The sequence below is a fragment of the Hesperophylax consimilis genome, chromosome 12 (assembly GCF_061612785.1).
Source record: "Hesperophylax consimilis isolate HC1 chromosome 12, BYU_Hcon_1.0, whole genome shotgun sequence".
NCBI lineage: Eukaryota > Metazoa > Arthropoda > Insecta > Trichoptera > Limnephilidae > Hesperophylax > Hesperophylax consimilis.
The window spans coordinates 11,356,653-11,376,494 of record NC_142847.1 but is presented as its reverse complement, the minus strand read 5'-3'; the positions used below and the strand labels follow the sequence as shown (position 1 = coordinate 11,376,494).

Here is a 19,842-nt window from a genome sequence, read left to right as displayed (position 1 = left end):
GAAGATACAATATAATAAATAATACATAACAATCTTAATTAACTAATTAAAATTCCCGAATAGTGGAGAATTATTCTCGAGTGTAAGTGGGTAGTTTTTTAAATTTTTTATTATTATAATTAATTTTTTTTATGTTCTCATAATAAGCAAATTGCTTGTGTGCAAATTATTTGTTTAGTTTTTTAGATTTTTTTAACTTTTATTTTTAGTTAAGGTTTTCAGTATATGATTTAAAATGTATTTTGAATTCTTTGAATCCATTATTAGTGATCTTATATTTTATGGCAATTTATTGAAGAAATCCATTCCTAAGTATTTGTAGTTTGGTTGACCTAAATTTTTTTTACAAATCGGAATTGGTAACATGTATTTTTGCCTGAGATTTGCTGTGTTTTTGAATGCTACGGTTTTGTTTAGGATATCTTCTTTGTAAACTTGTAAGGTTGAGTGATACAGGAATAGAGTATTTAATTTTCTGACTTTAAATTGTTTGAAAATGAGTTGATGAATATAAAATGATTTCTTTAATATTATTTTAATTATTAGTTTTTGCGCAATGTAAAGAGATTGTGTGTGAATTTTATAGGCGCCCCCCCATCCTATTATACCATATTGGATTATGGATTGAAAGAATGCAAAGTACGCATTCTCACTAGTTCTTTATTTAGAATATGTCTCAAGCAGCTAAAAATATAGGTTAATTTTCGTACTCGTAAATGAAAATAATGTTGATAGTTCTAAGTCAAAGTTATGATACAGTTAAATATGACAGAAGGAAATAGGGTCGGATTAGCTCAGTGGAAGAGCAGAGCTCCGGCAAGGCTAAGTCCTGGGTTCAATTCCTAGATGCGACCGTATCTTTTTCTGATTTACTGTTTCAAATTTTCATTTATAGCAATTTTTAGCAATCGCTAATATGATATATATATATATATATTTTTTTTTTAATTCACACTTGCTAGCTCTTCCTGGATATTCTTTGCTCTGTGTTTGGATCCTATTAGATAATGAAATAAAATAAAAAAATAAATCCAATTTACATTTATTTTACAAAAGCGGAATCAAATAACATGTTATAAAAATATAGACAATTTTTGAAAACATAAATATCAATTTCGACTATAACCACATCACAGCACACAAAACAATCACGAACCACCACTGCTTGTAGTATTAAAATTTTGGCCAAAAATATCAACTCTGGAGATATAATATCATTAGAGATCCCTCTAATAAAGTTTACAAAATTTAATTTGTAAAAACAACTACTTTCCGTGCAAAAGCAGGAACGAAAATATCTATACATTTGGTAACAAATGTTAAATATGTACATGAAATTAGATTATTATGTCTCTAATCTAACGCAAGTAACACACTCACGTTTCCAGTAAATTCTTAATTCAAACTTTCAAAGACAGGCGTTCAAAGTATATATGTGTATGAATGAAATAGATATAGAATCAGGCAGCGTTTACATACTTAAAAGTTGTGTTGAACGCTACATTCCACATCACGGGTGTGAATAGGATGACAATACACTTACTCACTTACACTGCCATTAGGTTGTCCTTCTTATAATTATTACGTGTTGCTACTTTCATTATCTCACTTTGATGCACTTTAAATCTTCGAGAAACAAAAGAAATAATTAGTTTATTATAATAATAAGTGATTTGTGAGTATTTACAAATGAAATGTGATTCCTTGGCTTTTATTAGTGTTTGCCAATAATTTCTCATCACACTCGAGGGCATTTTGGCACTCATTTACGGAATTTGGTTAGGTAGCACACAACCTCACGTAATGAATGACAGTTTGGTACTAAATAACTAAATCGAAAGGACGGCAATTACCATAACTTTTACCTGCCACCTTGAGATCTCTACATGTCTACAAGTTTTGTAATATCATTGGTAATACACTCATTTGTAGTAGTAAAGTAGTCCCAGAAAAAGCTCATACATATCGACGATCGTCCTCTCCCTTCTCACACGTCTTGTATGATAACAAAAAGATAGAAGATACTAAAAAAATTACATCACTTATGACTTCTCTCTGGGACTACTATATCCTCATTTCTTATTGGTACATAATAAGTACAGCGTGTTTCAAAATACTGCCGCACCCCACTTTACAGTGCTTTATTTTACAGGGTATATAAATCATTTTCTTGCAATTGGAGCCGGTGGAGCTAAGGTATGTTGTGAGGGTGAAGGATATGTAGTATAAGAGAGGAACGCCAATACAAAACAAACAGATAAAAAATATCAGTTCAGCAGATTAGTATAACATATCCTTAAATGTAACTTAATTACGTAAGTTGTACAAACAGGTAATATACCATTATATTATGATTTACGCAAAAAATTTCAAGATAAATTTGGCAATAAATTATACCTATTGGCTCTCTATGTAAATCTGTCTTAGTCTGATATATTCTCGATTAATGAAAATATTTGTGAGCAAACTGTATTTGACGTTTGTCAGGTAGTCAGATGGCTCAATAATTAAACCCTTTGTGATCTATATAGTTACCCAAATTTGGGTAGCTATCGCTCAAGTGGTTAATATGATTGGTGATGTGCAGAATTCATATAAACGCAGAAACAAATCGGTTTGACACAACCAAGATATTCCAGCGTGATTCCAAGTAAGCAGGAACAGATTGACTTAAACTTAACTTTGCAGTCAGTGGCGTCGTGGTGTACATCTCGAGGATACACATAAGAAATCTGTGAATTTAAATTATACTATGTTTGTTTGATTTACTGAAGAGATAAAGTGTTGCAGGCGACAGAAATAAGGATCTTACATCAGGTGAAATTGAACAAACATCAAAATCAAGTATCAAAAGCCTTTTTTGAATAGAATTTCATTGAATTAGTTGGCCTGTTTGGAGGCATAAGAGTAAAAAGGTCTGTAATTCGGCGACATCACACTTCTAGGGAATTTATGTACAGTGGTTCATTAGTTCCTTCTTTTGCCACCTGCAAATTTAATTGGCCAATCTGCTCCAGGTTCTTAAGATTTCAAATACAAAAGCAATAAAATCATTTGTAAGATTTTTTCGATTCTTAAAAACTGCCACAGTACATTTGTTCATGAATATATATTGGTGACTTGCCTAAGATTAAGGTACTGTATGGTGTCGTGTTGTTGTTTAGTCGAACTTGAAGGGTTTGAACAGCGATCGCATGAAGCCGGGTCCGTTCCAGTAGCCTCGGGTCATTAGGACCCAGTACATCAGCGGCATGGCGTACTTCTTCATCACAAACATGGAATAGCGCTCCTTGGCCTGGTCAATTAACAACATACAGAGGTTACAGAGATGGGCAAATATTGAATATCTAATTCTAGAATACAAAATATACAATATGTATAAACTATAGGGAAAAACAAATACACATATGGGAAAAGACTAAAAAATATAACGTGAACGGCAATGCATCACAAAAAAATCATAAATTAATCCAACAGATGTAGGTTTATTCCTGCTGTCAAATGGCATTGCAGGATGTGGTGATTGATTGCCGTCGACAATAAATTCAGATTTAAGAGATGAACTAAATATGTAAATTCATATTAATTAACCTGTTCCCCTAGTACAGAGGTAAGCAGACTTTAAAAAAAAAATTTTTTTTTTGTTATAAAATATTATTTGGTAATGTGAGTCTCACTGGGTGCTTTAACCGTGCTGAGGCCACATTTTACAATTTTATGTGACAAAATATGTTCGTAAATGTTGACTATGTTGAAATTATATTAAATTAAATGTAAGAATTATTAATTATGAATAAATAATAATTATTATTTATTACTTTTATGTGAGAAGAGTCAAGTTGTAAAGGAAACAGGATAACAAATGTATCAGAGAGTCTACATCAAATTTGGAGTCAATTTTGGGGTATAACTTTTTTTGATTCGAGTTTAGTTTAGCTTAGTTTTTGTTTTTTTGTTTTGATTTCGTTGTTATTTAATGTATTATAAAATGCGTCGTCGCGTGTACTCGACTCCAAAAGTTATTTTAAACCTTCAGTTGCCGAAAAAAATGTTTAAAAAAAAAATATATATATATTTATTTATATTGAATTGAACAGATCAAAAAAAAGGGGTTTTTTTTCGGGTTCTCTATGAGAAGTAGGTTCCCCGGTCTCCCGCTTGTACTGTGAGTTTTCAGACACCGTGTATATATTATGAGCCGCAAACGCCTTTATAAAGAGCTATAAGAGGTTCGCGACCCGTTACAAATAATTTTTAAATTATCATTTCACATTCTGTATAATATAAAGAGCAAGAATATCTGGAAAAATCTATCTGTAAAAGAGAAAATCTGTAAAGTTGGCAACACTGATGCTGTTCGAGCCATAGTTGGTTCAGCAGCTGCTTCTCATAAGGCTGGTTGAGTGGATGTGAAATTGGAGAGAAATGCAAAGAGGCGTAGTCTGCGGACCCCTGCCTTGGTACAAGTACATATTTATCGATAATGTCAGTAACTTGTCATTGTTATCGCGCATATCGACTAAATTAAGCATATTTAGTCGATGTGAACAGTTGTTTGTTTGTTGGCCATCTAGCGTAGTGCTCGAGAATGAAGTTAATGACATCATCGATAAAATCTTTATCGATATGCTGTACATATATATATTACCTGATAGCAATCCTAGTTCAGTTTGATTTTGTCCTTTCAACTATTAAAAATCCAGTGGCGAATTACTAAAAGAGTACTTTACGGGATTTCTACTTCCGTATTATTGATATGAACTGACCTGGTTGACGGGGAATGTCTCGGTGGGTACGAGGTCGTAATTGAACTCGGCCAGGATGCACTTGCTGTGGCCGGTCACCAAGGGGCAGGACGCATAGCCGTCGTACACGGCCGTCAGCGGCTTGCCGGACAGCAGGCTACGAAGGTTCTTCTGCACCACCAGGGATTGAGCGGCTGGAATATTCACAAATGCAGTTAATTAACAACGTGTGAGATAGTATGAAGATGAACAGGGGATATCTGAATATACAGCATATGTGAAAGATAAGTAGAAGGAACACTCACCAACAGCAGCCGCAGTCTTGGAGTTGGGCGAGTCGGCACAGTCCCCGAGCGCAAAGACGTTGGACAGCTTAGTGTGGCGCATGCTGGACTTGTCCACCGTCACAAAGCCCGCCTCATTCACCAGCTCGGGCCCCGCCTTCCGTAGTGCTGTCAGCGGCCCCATGGGAGGCGTCACGTGCAGCATGCTGTACTAAGGACAGAACAAATACCAGACGTGGGTAGAGATATCTTACTTTTGCACTTATACCATACCTTTTAAGCTATTCTATACTTAAATTACTATTTTATATTTATGTTAATGGCACATGTTGTGCCGTTTGCATTTAAATAAATAAATATTGTCCAGCATCCCTTCTACAAAAAGCCGCCGACCGCCAATGCCGAACATCTTGTATAAAAGTTAAAAATTTAAATTAAAAATGGACGCTTACTTTGACAGTGATCTTCTCCTCCGGTTTGTCCAGATTCTGAAAGACGGCCTCTTTGGTGTTGGGTCTGACCTCAACGAGGTTGGTGCGCAGCTTCACGTTAATGTCCCGTCCCTTCACCACCTTCCACAGGGCGTCCGCATACTTCTTCACGCCAAATATCACACCCAGAGAACTGTAGTATGACACCTGCACTTTGTCTCGTAGTTTGTGCTGTTAATTAATAGTATAAACATGATTTAATTGTAATGCATATTATAGAAAAATGAGGAAACATGAAAAATATAAATCACAGTTATCGCTGTGTCAAGAAATGTCGACGAATCAAACGTGGATTTGCTAGTATGTAGTTCACCGCACTTGCCCCGTTTTTATTGTATTGTAACATAACAGCATTCTAAATTATTTTTTATTCATGTGGCAAGGAAATAAATTATCATTCTAGAGTATTATTCTAGACTTTCGTTCCGTCACCTGCAAATACATGTATTCATTTTATCTTCAAATTTTGCGAAAGTGAAAAATATTTCCAATTTTCAAAGCAACAGTTCTCTCAGTAGCCTCATTTAATTTTCAAAGCAACAGTTCTCTCAGTAGCCTCATTTAATTTTCAAAGCAAAAGTTCTCTCATTAGCCTCATATCATTTTCAAAGCAACAGTTCTCTCAGTAGCCTCATTTAATTTTCAAAGCAACAGTTCTCTTAGTAGCCTCATATAATTTTCAAAGCAATAGTACTCTCAGTAGCCTCGTTTAATTTAATTTTTAAATTTGAAGATCACTTATTTAGCTTTATGGAAAATATAATAAAACTCAAGAGTATATATTTTTTCTTTATAAATACATTAAAAAAATATATCTGGTAAGGTAGGAAAATTGACAAAAACTTAATTTTGAAAAAAAACAAACAAGTTATGTATTAAGAAAATATTGTCAGCCGGCGTACGACGAGCGTTTGGCATTTTACCCCTGGCACACTAAGGAGTACTAAGTTGCATTGTAACAGTTAAATACAGGGTGTCCGGAAACTCATAGTACAAGCGGAAGAAAATCGTGAATATAAACTACATCATATTTGGAGTCGTTTTATGGTAAAACATTTTTCAATTTAAGCTTTCGTTTTTGAGTAAATCGATACTCTCAGTATCCCACGATTAAAGACCACTATTCAGAATTGGACATTACTTGAAATGGCTTTAGCCATGTTTAATGACTAGATCTGAAGAGTACGTATGAGACGATGTATGGATGTGAATGAAGTGTTATAAATTTCATCAAGAAGTATTAAAACTCTGCTTTAAGGGGTGGGGGTGATTTTTCGAAATCTCATGTATACAGTAACTTTCCTTTTGTTTTGTAGGTCAAGTGTGCAAAATTTCATCAAGCTGCAGATTTGTATAAAAAACAAACATACAACAGGACAATATTCTTTATTATATATATGTAACTAATTAACTAACTAACTAACTAACCATCACGCCGTTTCTACGCAGGGGTAGGCAGAAAGGACGGACCGCCAAACAACTCGATCTTGGTACACACTCCTTGCCACATTCATACATACTCTTCTATTATTCTGACTCTTGACATGGCCTGACTCAAGTATCTGATTCACTTGGTTGTGCCATGTCTTCCTCGGGCGTCCCCGACTTCTGCTACCATTCACATTTGCATCGTATATTCTCCTTACACTCCTTTCTTCGCTCATTCGCTCTACATGCCCAAACCATCTAAGCGTCCCTTTCTTGATCTTACTCATTACGCTTACATCAGCCTTGCACTCTTTGCGGACACGATCCTCGATTCCTCACACGATCATACATGGTTTTACCACACATACGCCTCAGGGATCTCATTTCAACAGCATTCAATCTACTTTCATCCTTTCTTTGCCAGTTCCATGCCTTACTTCCATACATCAGGGTAGGTACCAGCACTCCATTGTGGACTGCTAACTTCGCTTCTTTGGACAATTTTTTGTTAGCGCCAACTGCGTTCAGTCCTCCATTAACGGAGTTACCTACATTTACCCTTCTTTTAATATCTCTGTCAGCCTTCCCATCTCTCGTAAACATGCTTCCTAAATACACAAACTCATCCACCTGCTCCAAGTATTCCTCATTCACAGCTATATTGCACACTGTTTTCGTACTCTCTCTTTCAAACACTATAAAGATGTATTGTATAAATATTATCTATTTGGATAGAAATATGAATTGAACTCACATCCCTGAGGTAACTGTCTGTAAGGTACATGATCTTCTGCGGAGCCCCGGGGCACTTGACAGGCGTGGCGGGGAAGGTAAAGATGGCCTCCCCGCTCGTTGTGTTCTGCAGCGTCCGCCACGTTTTCAGCACGTGATCCGGAGAGTAGATGGAGCACACGCCACTGTCTGGCTTGGACAGACCCTCCACCAGTCCTGGAATCTGGAACAAGACATGGTTAATTGACAGGTTAATGGCTGAGTGGACGAATTCGTCGGGTTATCACCCAGGCGTCGCGGGTTTAATTCCTCTGCTAGCTAAGTCTTACGTCCACAGCGATACGCAAGTATCTCATATTCGACTATTTAAGTATCTTGGCGACTACCGCCAAACATCTGAGCGGAGGTTCGTGCACAGGTACACATTACTTGTTGATATTGCTCACGATCAGCTGGTCGAAGTCATTAATTAATATGATAATATGTATGTCTCATTGTCACTTGTGACAAACTTTTTTTAATAATCAGTGGCAGCTAGTCCTGAGGAGTTGAGGAGCAACGCATTCCCTGAATTTATGCCAATAATGCAGAGCGTTTTGTACCTATATTCAGAACAGTGGTTCGTTTCGAATATCGCTCAAAGAATTTTACGAGAATGTTCGCACATATTGTCATCGAGTCAAAACCGTGGGTAGATGTATTGCCTTGCAAAATTATCAGCCCAGGGACGACGGGGTTCGAAATTTTTCCTCAACATCAAAAAGAACGGTTTGTCAGTAGCATTTTAACTGGGACATGTTTGTCTCATATTGTTGTCCATATTGTGTCTCTAATTCAACATCTACTCTTTTTCATTCAATGTTCCGCTCAGCAACGACCAAATACAGCATTCTACAAACACCAACATAACAATGCAGAGAAACATTTTGACAGGTCAATAAGATTCGTTTTTTGGATGCAAAAGGAAGAATTAAAAATGAGTTCTATTTTATAAATAAAACAATGCGCTGAACTAGGCTAAAATCAGTAATTTGTAAAGAAGTGTGTGATATTATATTTAATCAAGTACAAAAAGGATTCCAGTTCACAGATCACCTATCAGCAGCTAAATATGATTTAAGATTTTCACGGCCAAAAGTATTTTTGTTATTTGTTTTTGGGGTGTTATGCCGTGTTGCGCTATAACCTTATTTAGCCAAAGAAGGATTTAGCGCAATATGGCATAACACCCCAAAAACAAATGACAAAAATATCAACAGCTAGGTTACTTTTTGTGATAGTTTTACTGAATATAGAACAAATTTTCCTGAACTCGATTTTCGTGTCTCTATAAATATAACTTTAAATAAATTAAATCTTTCTTAAGAAATAAAATTAGTGCAGACAGACTTTATGCTTTTTAAACGCCTAAAAAACGATATTACCGACGTCTTTGCCAGTAGAGACAATTGAGCACTAACCTAATCTACAAGTAGGTAGGATTTTTTCATAATTAAATTTATTTTTATTACATTAGGTAGGTAGGTTATATTATGTCCAAGATTTTTAGGGCACCACCCATTTTAGTGAGCAGCAGCACCCACTGGTAATAATGTGTGTGGAAGAAGGGCTTAAGTCCTATAACCGAGGTCTCCTGATGTCTCCTTGGAGTTCCTAATGTCTCCCCGCTTACTAGATAATTTTTGTTTCGACAACTTACGAAAGTTTGTATTATGAAAATCATTCATTTAAAAAAAAAGAGGACCTACAGTGAACATTCTACCAAAATATTACAATGGCTCTAGAGATGAATTGGACTAAATGTGTCGCGATAGAACAAACTTTTTACAAGTAAATATTTTTTATACAGAAACCTTTTTGTTTTCGCTAGCTTTCCAGAAACTTACCAATTTAATACCCCTCTTATAACTGGACTGGCCATAAAGTTTTAACATACATATCATCTGGCTATGCTCCAAATTGATTGAGTAATGTGAATAATAGTGATTTTATTATAGAATAATGACCTGGAAAGAAACTTAAAGGTTAAAACAAGGTCAGGATCAGTTTGAAATATGTTTATATTATTATTTATTAGAGCGGAATCGGTATACGGATAGGTCACGTGAGCACTCAAGCCATTTCGAGGGTTCCTGTTTTCCCGCTGTTCCTGTTTTCCTGATTTCCATGGGAAGTCCCTCTTCCACCAAGATTCCACCAAGGTGGCCTCAGATCTCCTCTCCACTCCCATATGTTCCCCAAAGGCCCCTCATCAACACTAGTTTTTTTATTATTTTTTTGATAAATTAATGTTTTAAAGACAAGATTTTATTTATGCATAGCACAAAGGCGAACAATTATTGCTTATAAAAATACTAGTTTTTTTGTTTGAATGGTCCAATTTTAATGGTCCCACGAGTATCTGGGGAAATAAAAGGATCACCCCAGCAGAGCCCCGGGTGCCGGCGTATAAATACTTCGAGATGCGACCCTCACATCAAAGGCAACGTTGGTGACACTGTTCCCCAGTTGTCATTCAGCCTGTATCCTAGCTTGGGATAGCTATTGCAGTTCATGTTTCTACTTCCTGAGCAATGTGTTCGCCACACTCCCTACGCTGCTTTTGAATTATACTTTTACCAATAGTGTGCATTGTTCTATGACCAAAGGAAGGCTGTATGTAGTTTTAGTATAATGCAATGCACAATTCATTTGCCGACAATTTTATCATCTTCCGCTGACTGTTATGTCCAATTAAATAAATAAGCGTACAAGTTCTTTACCAAATTCATGGAAAAAAATACATTACGATCAGAAATTTGTCACTTTTATAAAATTTCTATAATTTCATATTATTGTTCGGTAGGTACAGTTTTTCAGACTTTATGGACAGCTTGCACGCCGCTGACTCTTACAAAACGTAACTCATTATGGGTGTGTGTTTTGTTAAACAAACAAATGCCATAGAATTGAATTGTATGACAAAAATTGCACAGATACTGCAAAGGGCTTGTCAGTACTTACATTTATGACTTCTGATAACATGACACAACTTGTAATATACATAAATGTTTCTGATAAAGAAACAGGCAGTTTGTCGTTATTATATTATTAACACATTTTCGACGAGAAGGGTATTTTTACCTTTTACACCGGTCATATTTGAATGGCTATATAGGCATTGCTATCCGATAATTCAACAATGTAATACAAGTGGCCCATTTTCTTATCTTCTTGTCTCTTGTGTGGAAGAATATTTAATCAAAAGGAAGCTATACTAAACCTATACCTGTAGAATGGGTAATAAATCCTCAAACTTATGGCACATGATTTATGTGAAAGTGAAAACCAAGTTTATTGATAAAATACATACATGGACCAAAACTGACATTAACTTTAGATAATGGATTTGTTTTTTTTTTTCCTCCGCTACTCCCGGGAATTCCTGTGTCGAGATGAGCAGCTTTACAATTTTATTTAATCAAATATGTAAATCACATAACACGTGTGTAAATGTTGTGATCACATCGAATGTGGGGCTCCTAAGGTAATTCATGACAGATGCTACGACATGGGCAATCCAACAAACATCACCACTCTTAGTCAGTATGGAATTTTTTATCATTTTCTTGAATAGATTCAACGAAACTATAGTTTTTTATGTTTTCACCGAGCATATTATAAAGCAACTTTATAAGAAAAACTCCTTCGTCCAAAGGATGTTCTGGTATTCACCGGCTGATACATTAAAGAAAAACCCAATCTAGTGTTGCGTATTACAAAGTGGGCTTTAATTCCAGACAGTATCTTTATACAGGGTGAGGCAAAAGTAATCACCTTATTGGAAAACGCTATAACTTCTGCAAATGGCGCCAAATGTCAATTCGGTTTTGACATTTGTGAAGTAAACAAACGCAGAATACAAATCGACAAGACATGAATCGGTTTACTCCGCAAGAACGCGGAATAACAAGCAGTACCAAAGTTTATCATAAAAAAACAAAAAATTACAGCAAAAGAACATTGGGTGATTACTTTTGCCCCACCCTGTAGTTGGGGAGTGGTGAGTTTGTAAAAAAAAAATCAGTCAAATGTATGTATTATTTTCAAAGATATATGTGGCGGTTTAAATCAAAATCAATTTTCTCGAATGGGACCCTGTTTTCACCCACTTGAAGTGTGTTAACATTTAGTTACACTTTAACACCTATTGTGCAGCTGGCTACATTTGCAGTCCAGTGAAGTGCACTGCAATGTGTAGAGCTAGGTTTTAGACGTTTTGAATGCATTTCGTTACTGTCCATGAAAATTTCAAAGTAAAAAACGTCATTTTGTAGAAGTAGTTCTTTTTTACAAATTGTAATATTAAATATTATACACTTTGTAAGGGTGCTAGTTCTGCGGAATTCACGGTTCTCCTGGTGTCCCAAAAGGTTCTATCTTGGGACCGCTACTGTGTTTCATTTTTATTCTTTATTATTATAATATAAGTTATCCCGAGAAGTTCCATTTATAAACTTCAAAATAAAATATTTTATCTGAAGACCACATTGTCACATATCTGTAGCATGTATTATCCAATCACACAATGGCTCGTAGACTGGTTTTAAAAATATATATTTATAAAAATGAATAAAACAGTAGTCGAATAAAACAAAACAGTGACAAACCAGAACACGATTAATAGAATAATAATAGGTTAGGTTTGTTCCTTTTCTTCAATGTTCTATTTCGTCACTGTTCTGTGTTGGCACGGAACCGAATAAAACTTACAGCATCATAATTGAGTTGCAGACCGGTGGCCACGATCATGTAGTCGTAGCTGATGGTGTGTCCTTCCTTGGTGGTGACGGAGTTGTCCTTGGGCTGGAAGGAGGATACGGAGTCCTTCACCCACCGGGCCTTCTTGGGCAGCACGTCTTTCATGTTGCGGTGACTGCTCTTCAGTTCCTTCAAACCGGCGCCAATCAACGTGAACAGGGGCTGGTAGTAGTGGAGCTGAAAGGTTAACAAAATTCTATTTATTAAGTATGAACTATATAGACGATTTCTAAATGTGTTGCCGGAAAAAAATGTGTAGAAAATAGATTGATATATCCATTCTGGAAGAACTAGGTATCCACAATAGACTATCAACTGTCTGCCTACAGTAAGTACTGTAATGCTACGTATACATACACAAGCCGAACTGCTGAGCTGAACCTCAACATATGGGAAAGGAACGAAGCAACCGCGAAAAACTTATGTTTTTTTGAGTTCGCCATGTGCTGCAAATGATTTTTCTGCTGTAGCACAAGTTTTTGGACGTCGTTTGTATATGAGATGATACACATGAATGTGAATGAAGCATGTAGCGTATGCCACAACAGAGTTGTGTGACACTCTATCCTCTCTATTTACCCCTTCGGAGAAACTGTGTGATGATGAGTTAGTTAATTTTTTAGTTAAGATCCCATCAGACGAAAAGATGAAAATGTATTTTTACATGGAATAGAAAACCTAAACTTGGATGTTTACAGTGTTGCATAAGAAAAAGAGTTTATTACCTCCCAGACACGTTTACCAAAGAGTGCAAATATAATTAGATAAGTCATGATTCTAAATGTGCCAAAATAAACAATTCCTGCTAAAAAGCAATTGAACGTAACACATGCTAATTTATACAGAATAAAACGCTAATAGGTCAATTCTCAGAATTTTGTCAAGTCGAGACACGATTTGCAATGGAATTGTCTAATTAATGTCGGTGTCAGACAACACTCACGCATCACGCGTTTTTTGGGCATAGCCTATACAGATTATATATTGTAGTGTCACTCGAAGCTATCGCTACGGCAGGAGGGGGGGTCAAATCAATTTGTACGGGGGATCTGTCAACTTGACAGCTGACAGTCACGTGACCACGTCAGCTCTCTAATTGATCTGACCCCCTCTTCAGCCTAAGTAGGCAGGAGAGGGGGTCACGCACAGACGTCAGAAGAAATAGACTTGCCCTAACATGATATCCATCTGTATGCTAAGCGATACGGTGATAAAGGCCAAGCCCAAAAACCGCTTAATGTGTACACCATTAAATCTAAAACTATAAATAGTGGGAAAGATGAAAGAAAAAAGTTTAACTTTTGTGTAGGAACTTACAGGCCCCAGTATTTTTGAATTGAGAAAATATATATATATTTTTTTTTTGTATTAGGCAATTCACCCTAAAAAGAGTGCTATGTGAGAAAATATTTAAATAGTATTCAGCCTTAAGGTTTATTTAGATCAGAGGTTCCCAAACTTTTTTGCCCCGTAGACCCCCTGCCTGCCAAATATAGAATTTTTCTAAAACTATTAACGTCCCATGTGATAATCATTTCACTTTTTCATAAGAAGATTCCCTTCCGTTGCCTGTCCACCAACCGAGTGGCGGTATAGTTCCTCTGTCTTTGCATTGTGCAGACAGGGGCGCCCTTGTGAGGTATTACACCAAATGAAAATGAAGCAGGATAAGCAACGGGAATTTCTTTCTGTAGCTGGCCCTACAGAACTGCCCCTTAAGTTCTTTGTCAGTGCTTGTTCCGGTCAGTTCTTCTAGTCACATGATATCCGATTCTTCAACGTTCTATTTCCATAGTCAAAATGTCCTCAAACTTAGTTTTGAAGTCTGTGTGAAGTGCATTTAAATGTTGAACGTCATTATTACCCTGGACGTTTTTCAAAAACATGGGGAACTAGGAAAATTCGCGGCTTCCAATGTGCAATGTTTTGCTTGAATATATTTAATTCTGACGAGAAAAGGAACGTAAACTCTATTTATATACCTCAATTAACAACTTTACGAAATATAAAAATACAAATTTCAAATAAGTAATTTCTCAGTCTATTATATTTGTGTTAGGTCTATTGTGTCATTTATGGAACTCCTAAATGTTGACTTGAGGTAAATGGGGATCCGCTCGTATGTACCCCCATTTGAATCTCGTGGACCCCCAAATTTTTTTCTCGCTGACATAAACCCCCAGCAAGCCGATATCGACCCCCGGAGGTCCATATAGACCACCTTGGGAACCTCTGATTTAGATGCCTAATGGTCTTGTACATACATAGATATATGTATATACAAAATTTAAAATTATCAACAGGGCAAGTATCATTCCCTGCACGATGCAATCTCTGAGAACAAGAACTGTAAATAAAATAAAATTATTTAAACATAAGTTATTACATTTCCATTTTTTTAAACATTCTATTAATATAATATACCTACCTATAACTTCATAATCTTTACGATTTATGGTTTCAAGGGGAAAAACGATCAAAATACATTTTTATTTATTTATGTAATTGCCATCTTGTGCCACTAATTCTGAATAAATATTTATTTAATGAGGATTTCCATTTTTATTAACAAAAAACTTTGAAATATCAGCATGGCAGAAGAGTCCCAACTACCCGGAACTAGTGAAGTTGAACGGAGTTAGATAGGGAAGGAGATGTTAAAGAGGAAAGTTAAATCTTAACTATACTTACAATAGTTCTGTAAACAGTAGACCTAATTTTGCCTTATTGTTAAATCAAAATCAAATTTTCCTATGAAATCGTAAGACATGTAAGTAGGTACTTAAATAACTATTCACTGAAATTATAAACTATATATTTTATGTAAGATTTTTATTTCAAATAATTATATAATTTGTCCAAAAGAAACGTTACTATCTGAGTGATTTCAAACTTTCTTCAGGCTTTAGGTATCATAAGGTAGGCGTCACTTTACGCTATATGCATCATGGCTTAGCCTATTTCAACGTATCGCTCGCCATACACTACCAATGGGAATTTATGGTGAACGATATGTTGAAATGTGCCAAACCACGCAAATATAGCGGGCTTACAGCGTGGTCTGTCACAGGCTTAATAAATAAAAACTAGGTCAAAGTTAGCCACCTAGTCAAAGTTAGTCATCTTATCACAGTTAGTCATCTAGTCAAAGTTAAAGTTAGCCATCTATTCAAAGTTGGTCATCTAGTTAAAGTCAAAGTTAGTCATCTAGTCAAAGTCAAAGTTAGTCGTCTTGTCAAAGTCAAAGTTAGCCATCTAGTTAAAGTTAGTCATCTAGTCAAAGTCAAAGTTAGGCATCTAGTTAAAGTTAGTCATCTAGATAAAGTTGGCCATCTAGTCAAAGTTACAAATTTATGACAGATGAAATGCCAAATGGTCATGTTAAAACAGGACTTCGTTACTCTCAGTCAATTATAATATTTAAAAAATATAATGTTTTGTTTATTTAATAACTTTTAAGATTCACTTAAATGTGTTTTTTATTTACTTTGATCGTTTTTCCAGCGCGGTCATGTGAATTATTTTATATTATGCTAATACAGGGTTTTCCAATTAGAGGTGTTATTTTGATATTCAATCGTAAAAGATCAATGGTTTCGTTGCTTGTGTGGCACATAGCACCGTCTTGTTGAAAGTAAACGTTGTACAGATCAATACCATCCAATTCCGGCCATAAAAAATCATTAATCATCTCTCGATAGCGCAATCCATTCACCGTAACTGTTGCTCCAGCCTCATTTTCGAAAAAGTAAGGTCCAATGACTCCGCCGGACCATAAACCGCACCAAACAGTCACACGTTGAGGATAGAGAGGCTTTTCAACAATAACTCTTGGGTTTTCCGAGCCCCAGATGCGACAATTTTGCTTGTTGACGAAGCCACTGAGGTGGAAATGGGCCTCATCACTCAAGATGATTTGCATTTGATTCACTCAAGTGAATTTTAATAATTTCAATGCGTTGTTGAAGCGTGTATCGTTCCATTTTTATTAATGGCGTAGTTTCTACTTGTCAAATGTCAAAAAATGACAGCTTCAAAAGTAACATCTACCGAAATAGCGGGCTATTCAAAATAACACCTCTTATTGGAAAACCCTGTATCTAGATTTGGTAACAAGAATAAAATTGCACGTAGGCCAATGCCATATTATGAAAGAAATATCAGTATTACGAAATGTTTACTCCTCGAACGGTGAGCTCTGAAGTCATAGAATTTTAGCAACATTATCTGATTAGAATTTTTAGATCCGCGATTATGCTGCCACGGTAAGTAAAAACACAGTGTCTTCCTTGAGAGTTTCACGGGAGATATTGTGTTTCTACCTATCGCGGCAGTATGGAGCTTCGAACTATTCACGAAACTGTTGAAAGAAGATAGAATGACAGATGGTTTGTTCAGTAAGATAAAAAAAGAAGATAGAATGACAGATGGTTTGTTCAGTAAGATAAAAAAAGAATTATTACGCGTGACAGCTGTTTCGCCCTCTGAAGGCATTATCAAACTGTGGGTAGCCCACTCACAGACGATACATTTATATTATTTCTAGGTAGGTATTTTAATTTCAATTACTGATTTCTTAATTGATTTCTGAGTAAAATATTAGAAATTATTAATGGTTATTACCCCAGTAAAGTTTCCCCAATTAGTGTAATGTTTAAATTTGACTGAATGTCTTTATGTTAGTTATTCCCAAACGATGACTCATAGGGTTATTTTAATAGCATAATTAAGTACTTCATAGTGCACTCATATTTGCACTAGGTTTGAAGATATCTAGTAGGGGTGAATGAATTATATTTGTTTGTTCATTAATTAGAATAGCTTTCGGATTATTAGAGTTTTTGTTAATTTCTAGCTGCTCTAAAAGATTTAGTCAGAGAAATTCATATATTGTCAGCAGGTTTTTCGTATCTAGGGAACCAATCTCGGTAAACTTTTAGAATCGCTGGACATCACTCAATTTGAATACGTCAGAGAAGAAATAAACATGGCTAAACTGGAACTTTAATGCAGTATTTTCAATCTCCTGCGACATAAACAGTTCATATTGAGCGTGTCCAGCTATCCTAAAAGATTACCTACCTGTACTTCTTTTAAAAATATAGAAATGTGATGATTTTCATTTGTAGTTTTGTTTGGCCAATTTTTAGCAAAAAAGTTATAAAAATATATTCTACTGTAGAGAAGTAAGATAAAACTCTGAACCAAGAGGTCACGGATATGAAATCCGGCCCGAAAAATACTTACAAATCGTACAATTTCAGAAAAAAAATTGGTTTGATATAAAAGAAAATTAGAAACATACAGCTTTTGGATGCGAGGTCTACTAACTGTTCACAGAACTATTAGTTTTAGCTCTGTTTAGTGACCAGATTCGAATACTCTGGTAAGTACCTACTTCTCAACCTACCCCTTTTACCTTCTTCTTTCCCTCCTCCACATCCTCAACTTAGTCTCACAACCCCATATGGAGAAGCCATAGTTCCACTGGCACCGGACAGTGAGGAGCTTGTGGCAGTGGGACAATAAATGAAACGGAGAACTCTGGAAGTTTAATAATTGGGTCCACAATGAGGTGCTTTAATAAAATAAATACTTACGTTGTTGGGTTCCAGGACTATGACTTTCTTGGAGGGAAAATCGTTGGTGATTTTGGCGGCCATGGCGCATCCTGCTGAGCCCCCGCCCACCACAAGAAACTTGCAGCTAAAACAATAACAAATCCACTTTAATCACCATAGCCATTAACTACAGTTATTACCTACTACTTAAATTAACCTTAACGAAAAATAATTAAATAAATTATACACGAAACAACGCCTATTTAATAATATTAAACCAAAATTCACTAAGACAACTTGTTGCGCACGTAATATTGTAATGTAACACTTACTCATATTTATCATTTCGATAACTTGTGACAGAAAATGATCTCGCAGTTAGGTGGAGCACTTTCAATTTGTGGACATGATTTAAAATGGAGACGCTCATTCTGTGATGTGTTTTGTACCGCTATTAAAAAACGATTATTTTCGAGCAAGATCCCAATCAAAACATGCAACCGGCACGTAGCGCCGACCAAAACCGACTTCTCCCTCCCGCGCCCTCCCGTTTGGAGTAAACGTCACATTTGAATTGACATTTCATGGCCTTAAAACAACAAGATTTTATCTGACTGAGCAATTTCTGGCAGTATTGAAATCTAAATTCTTTTTCACTAGAGCCCAATTTCGCATGCCATTGCTGTATCAGATAAAACCTTGTTGTTTCTATTGTATGGTTTGTTTTTATTATTGCCACTAAAATTACGTAAGAACTCCGAATTAAGTGATGACCTACAGAAAACCTTCACTTTCATGACGATAAAAAAAGATATGGTTATTGTTATTCCAGATTCCCTGGAAAAATAATTAAAAACGACTTTTGTTTTTTTTTTTATTTAGGCTATCAATGATAATTTAGATTCTTGAAAGCTAATCCACAAGTGTGAACAGCCTTTTAACAGAGTTGATCAAGTTTTTAGTTGAACGACGAAAGTTGAAAGCCCGTCTACTTTTGTTGTTCAAAGATGAGTCATCGTTCGATTTTCCAGCCGAATTGAAAGTGTGAACATATGTTTCAAGCCACTTGCGATTTTTAGTTCCTTGCGGTCGAAAGTAGACGTAAGACGTTCCTAGTGAGAAGTTTATTTATGGGAACCTAGTACCCACCATTATGGCATCTACTTCAATGAAAGAATGTATTCAGTAGTCGGATGATATGATGTTCAGATTTGTGGATCTTTACCAAAGCTCTTTGAAGTCTCAAAAGTCTTTGGGATCAGAAGCAAGAAGGTTACAAAATTAAGAATACCCGTGATACTGCAATTAATAATATTATTTTAGAAATGTTACTGTAACTTAGTAGTTATTATTTTTAAATAACACGTCTCTGAATGTTTAAAAAAAAAAATTTTTTTTTACCTTGATAACAAATTTTAGGGCATCAACTATTGCAACGAACACTTCTTTTATAAACAATGATATCGTATTTTTCGGAACTCTGTGTATATAAGACAGACTTGAAAAAAAATCCTCCGTTAACAGGTATCCTAGCTAAATTTGTAACTTAGTTTTTGCTGGGATAGTCGCGCGCATAACGGTGTCCTGTTTTTTTTTTATACAACAGTACATTAAATTGTTCTTCCGAAATTCGCAAATGATTGCGATAGCCTTCGGTATCTTCTAACGCCATCTCTCAATATAGTGTTAGAAGCACCCACTTCGTTTCTCCTTATAATCCATTATCTGGCCCACATACAACATTTTTTGCGCTTATTCATATTCTAAAGTTTGTTCCGTAAAAGTTCCGAAATCATATGGA

General features: G+C 35.7%; 1 protein-coding gene across 1 annotated transcript; it reads right to left on the bottom strand.

Moving 5' to 3' along the window:
* Positions 1 to 1,026: 1,026 nt before the first annotated feature.
* Sqor (Sulfide quinone oxidoreductase) lies at positions 1,027 to 18,844 on the bottom strand. The gene is made up of 8 exons (XM_089637692.1): positions 18,374 to 18,844; positions 18,081 to 18,186; positions 12,433 to 12,657; positions 7,703 to 7,903; positions 5,482 to 5,691; positions 5,051 to 5,240; positions 4,767 to 4,939; positions 1,027 to 3,295 (listed from the first exon to the last, which is right to left on the bottom strand). The coding sequence occupies exons 1-8, from the start codon at positions 18,469 to 18,471 to the stop codon at positions 3,161 to 3,163; spliced, it is 1,338 nt and encodes a 445-aa protein (XP_089493818.1). The 5' UTR covers positions 18,472 to 18,844; the 3' UTR covers positions 1,027 to 3,160.
* Between the last annotated feature and the right edge of the window lie 998 nt (positions 18,845 to 19,842).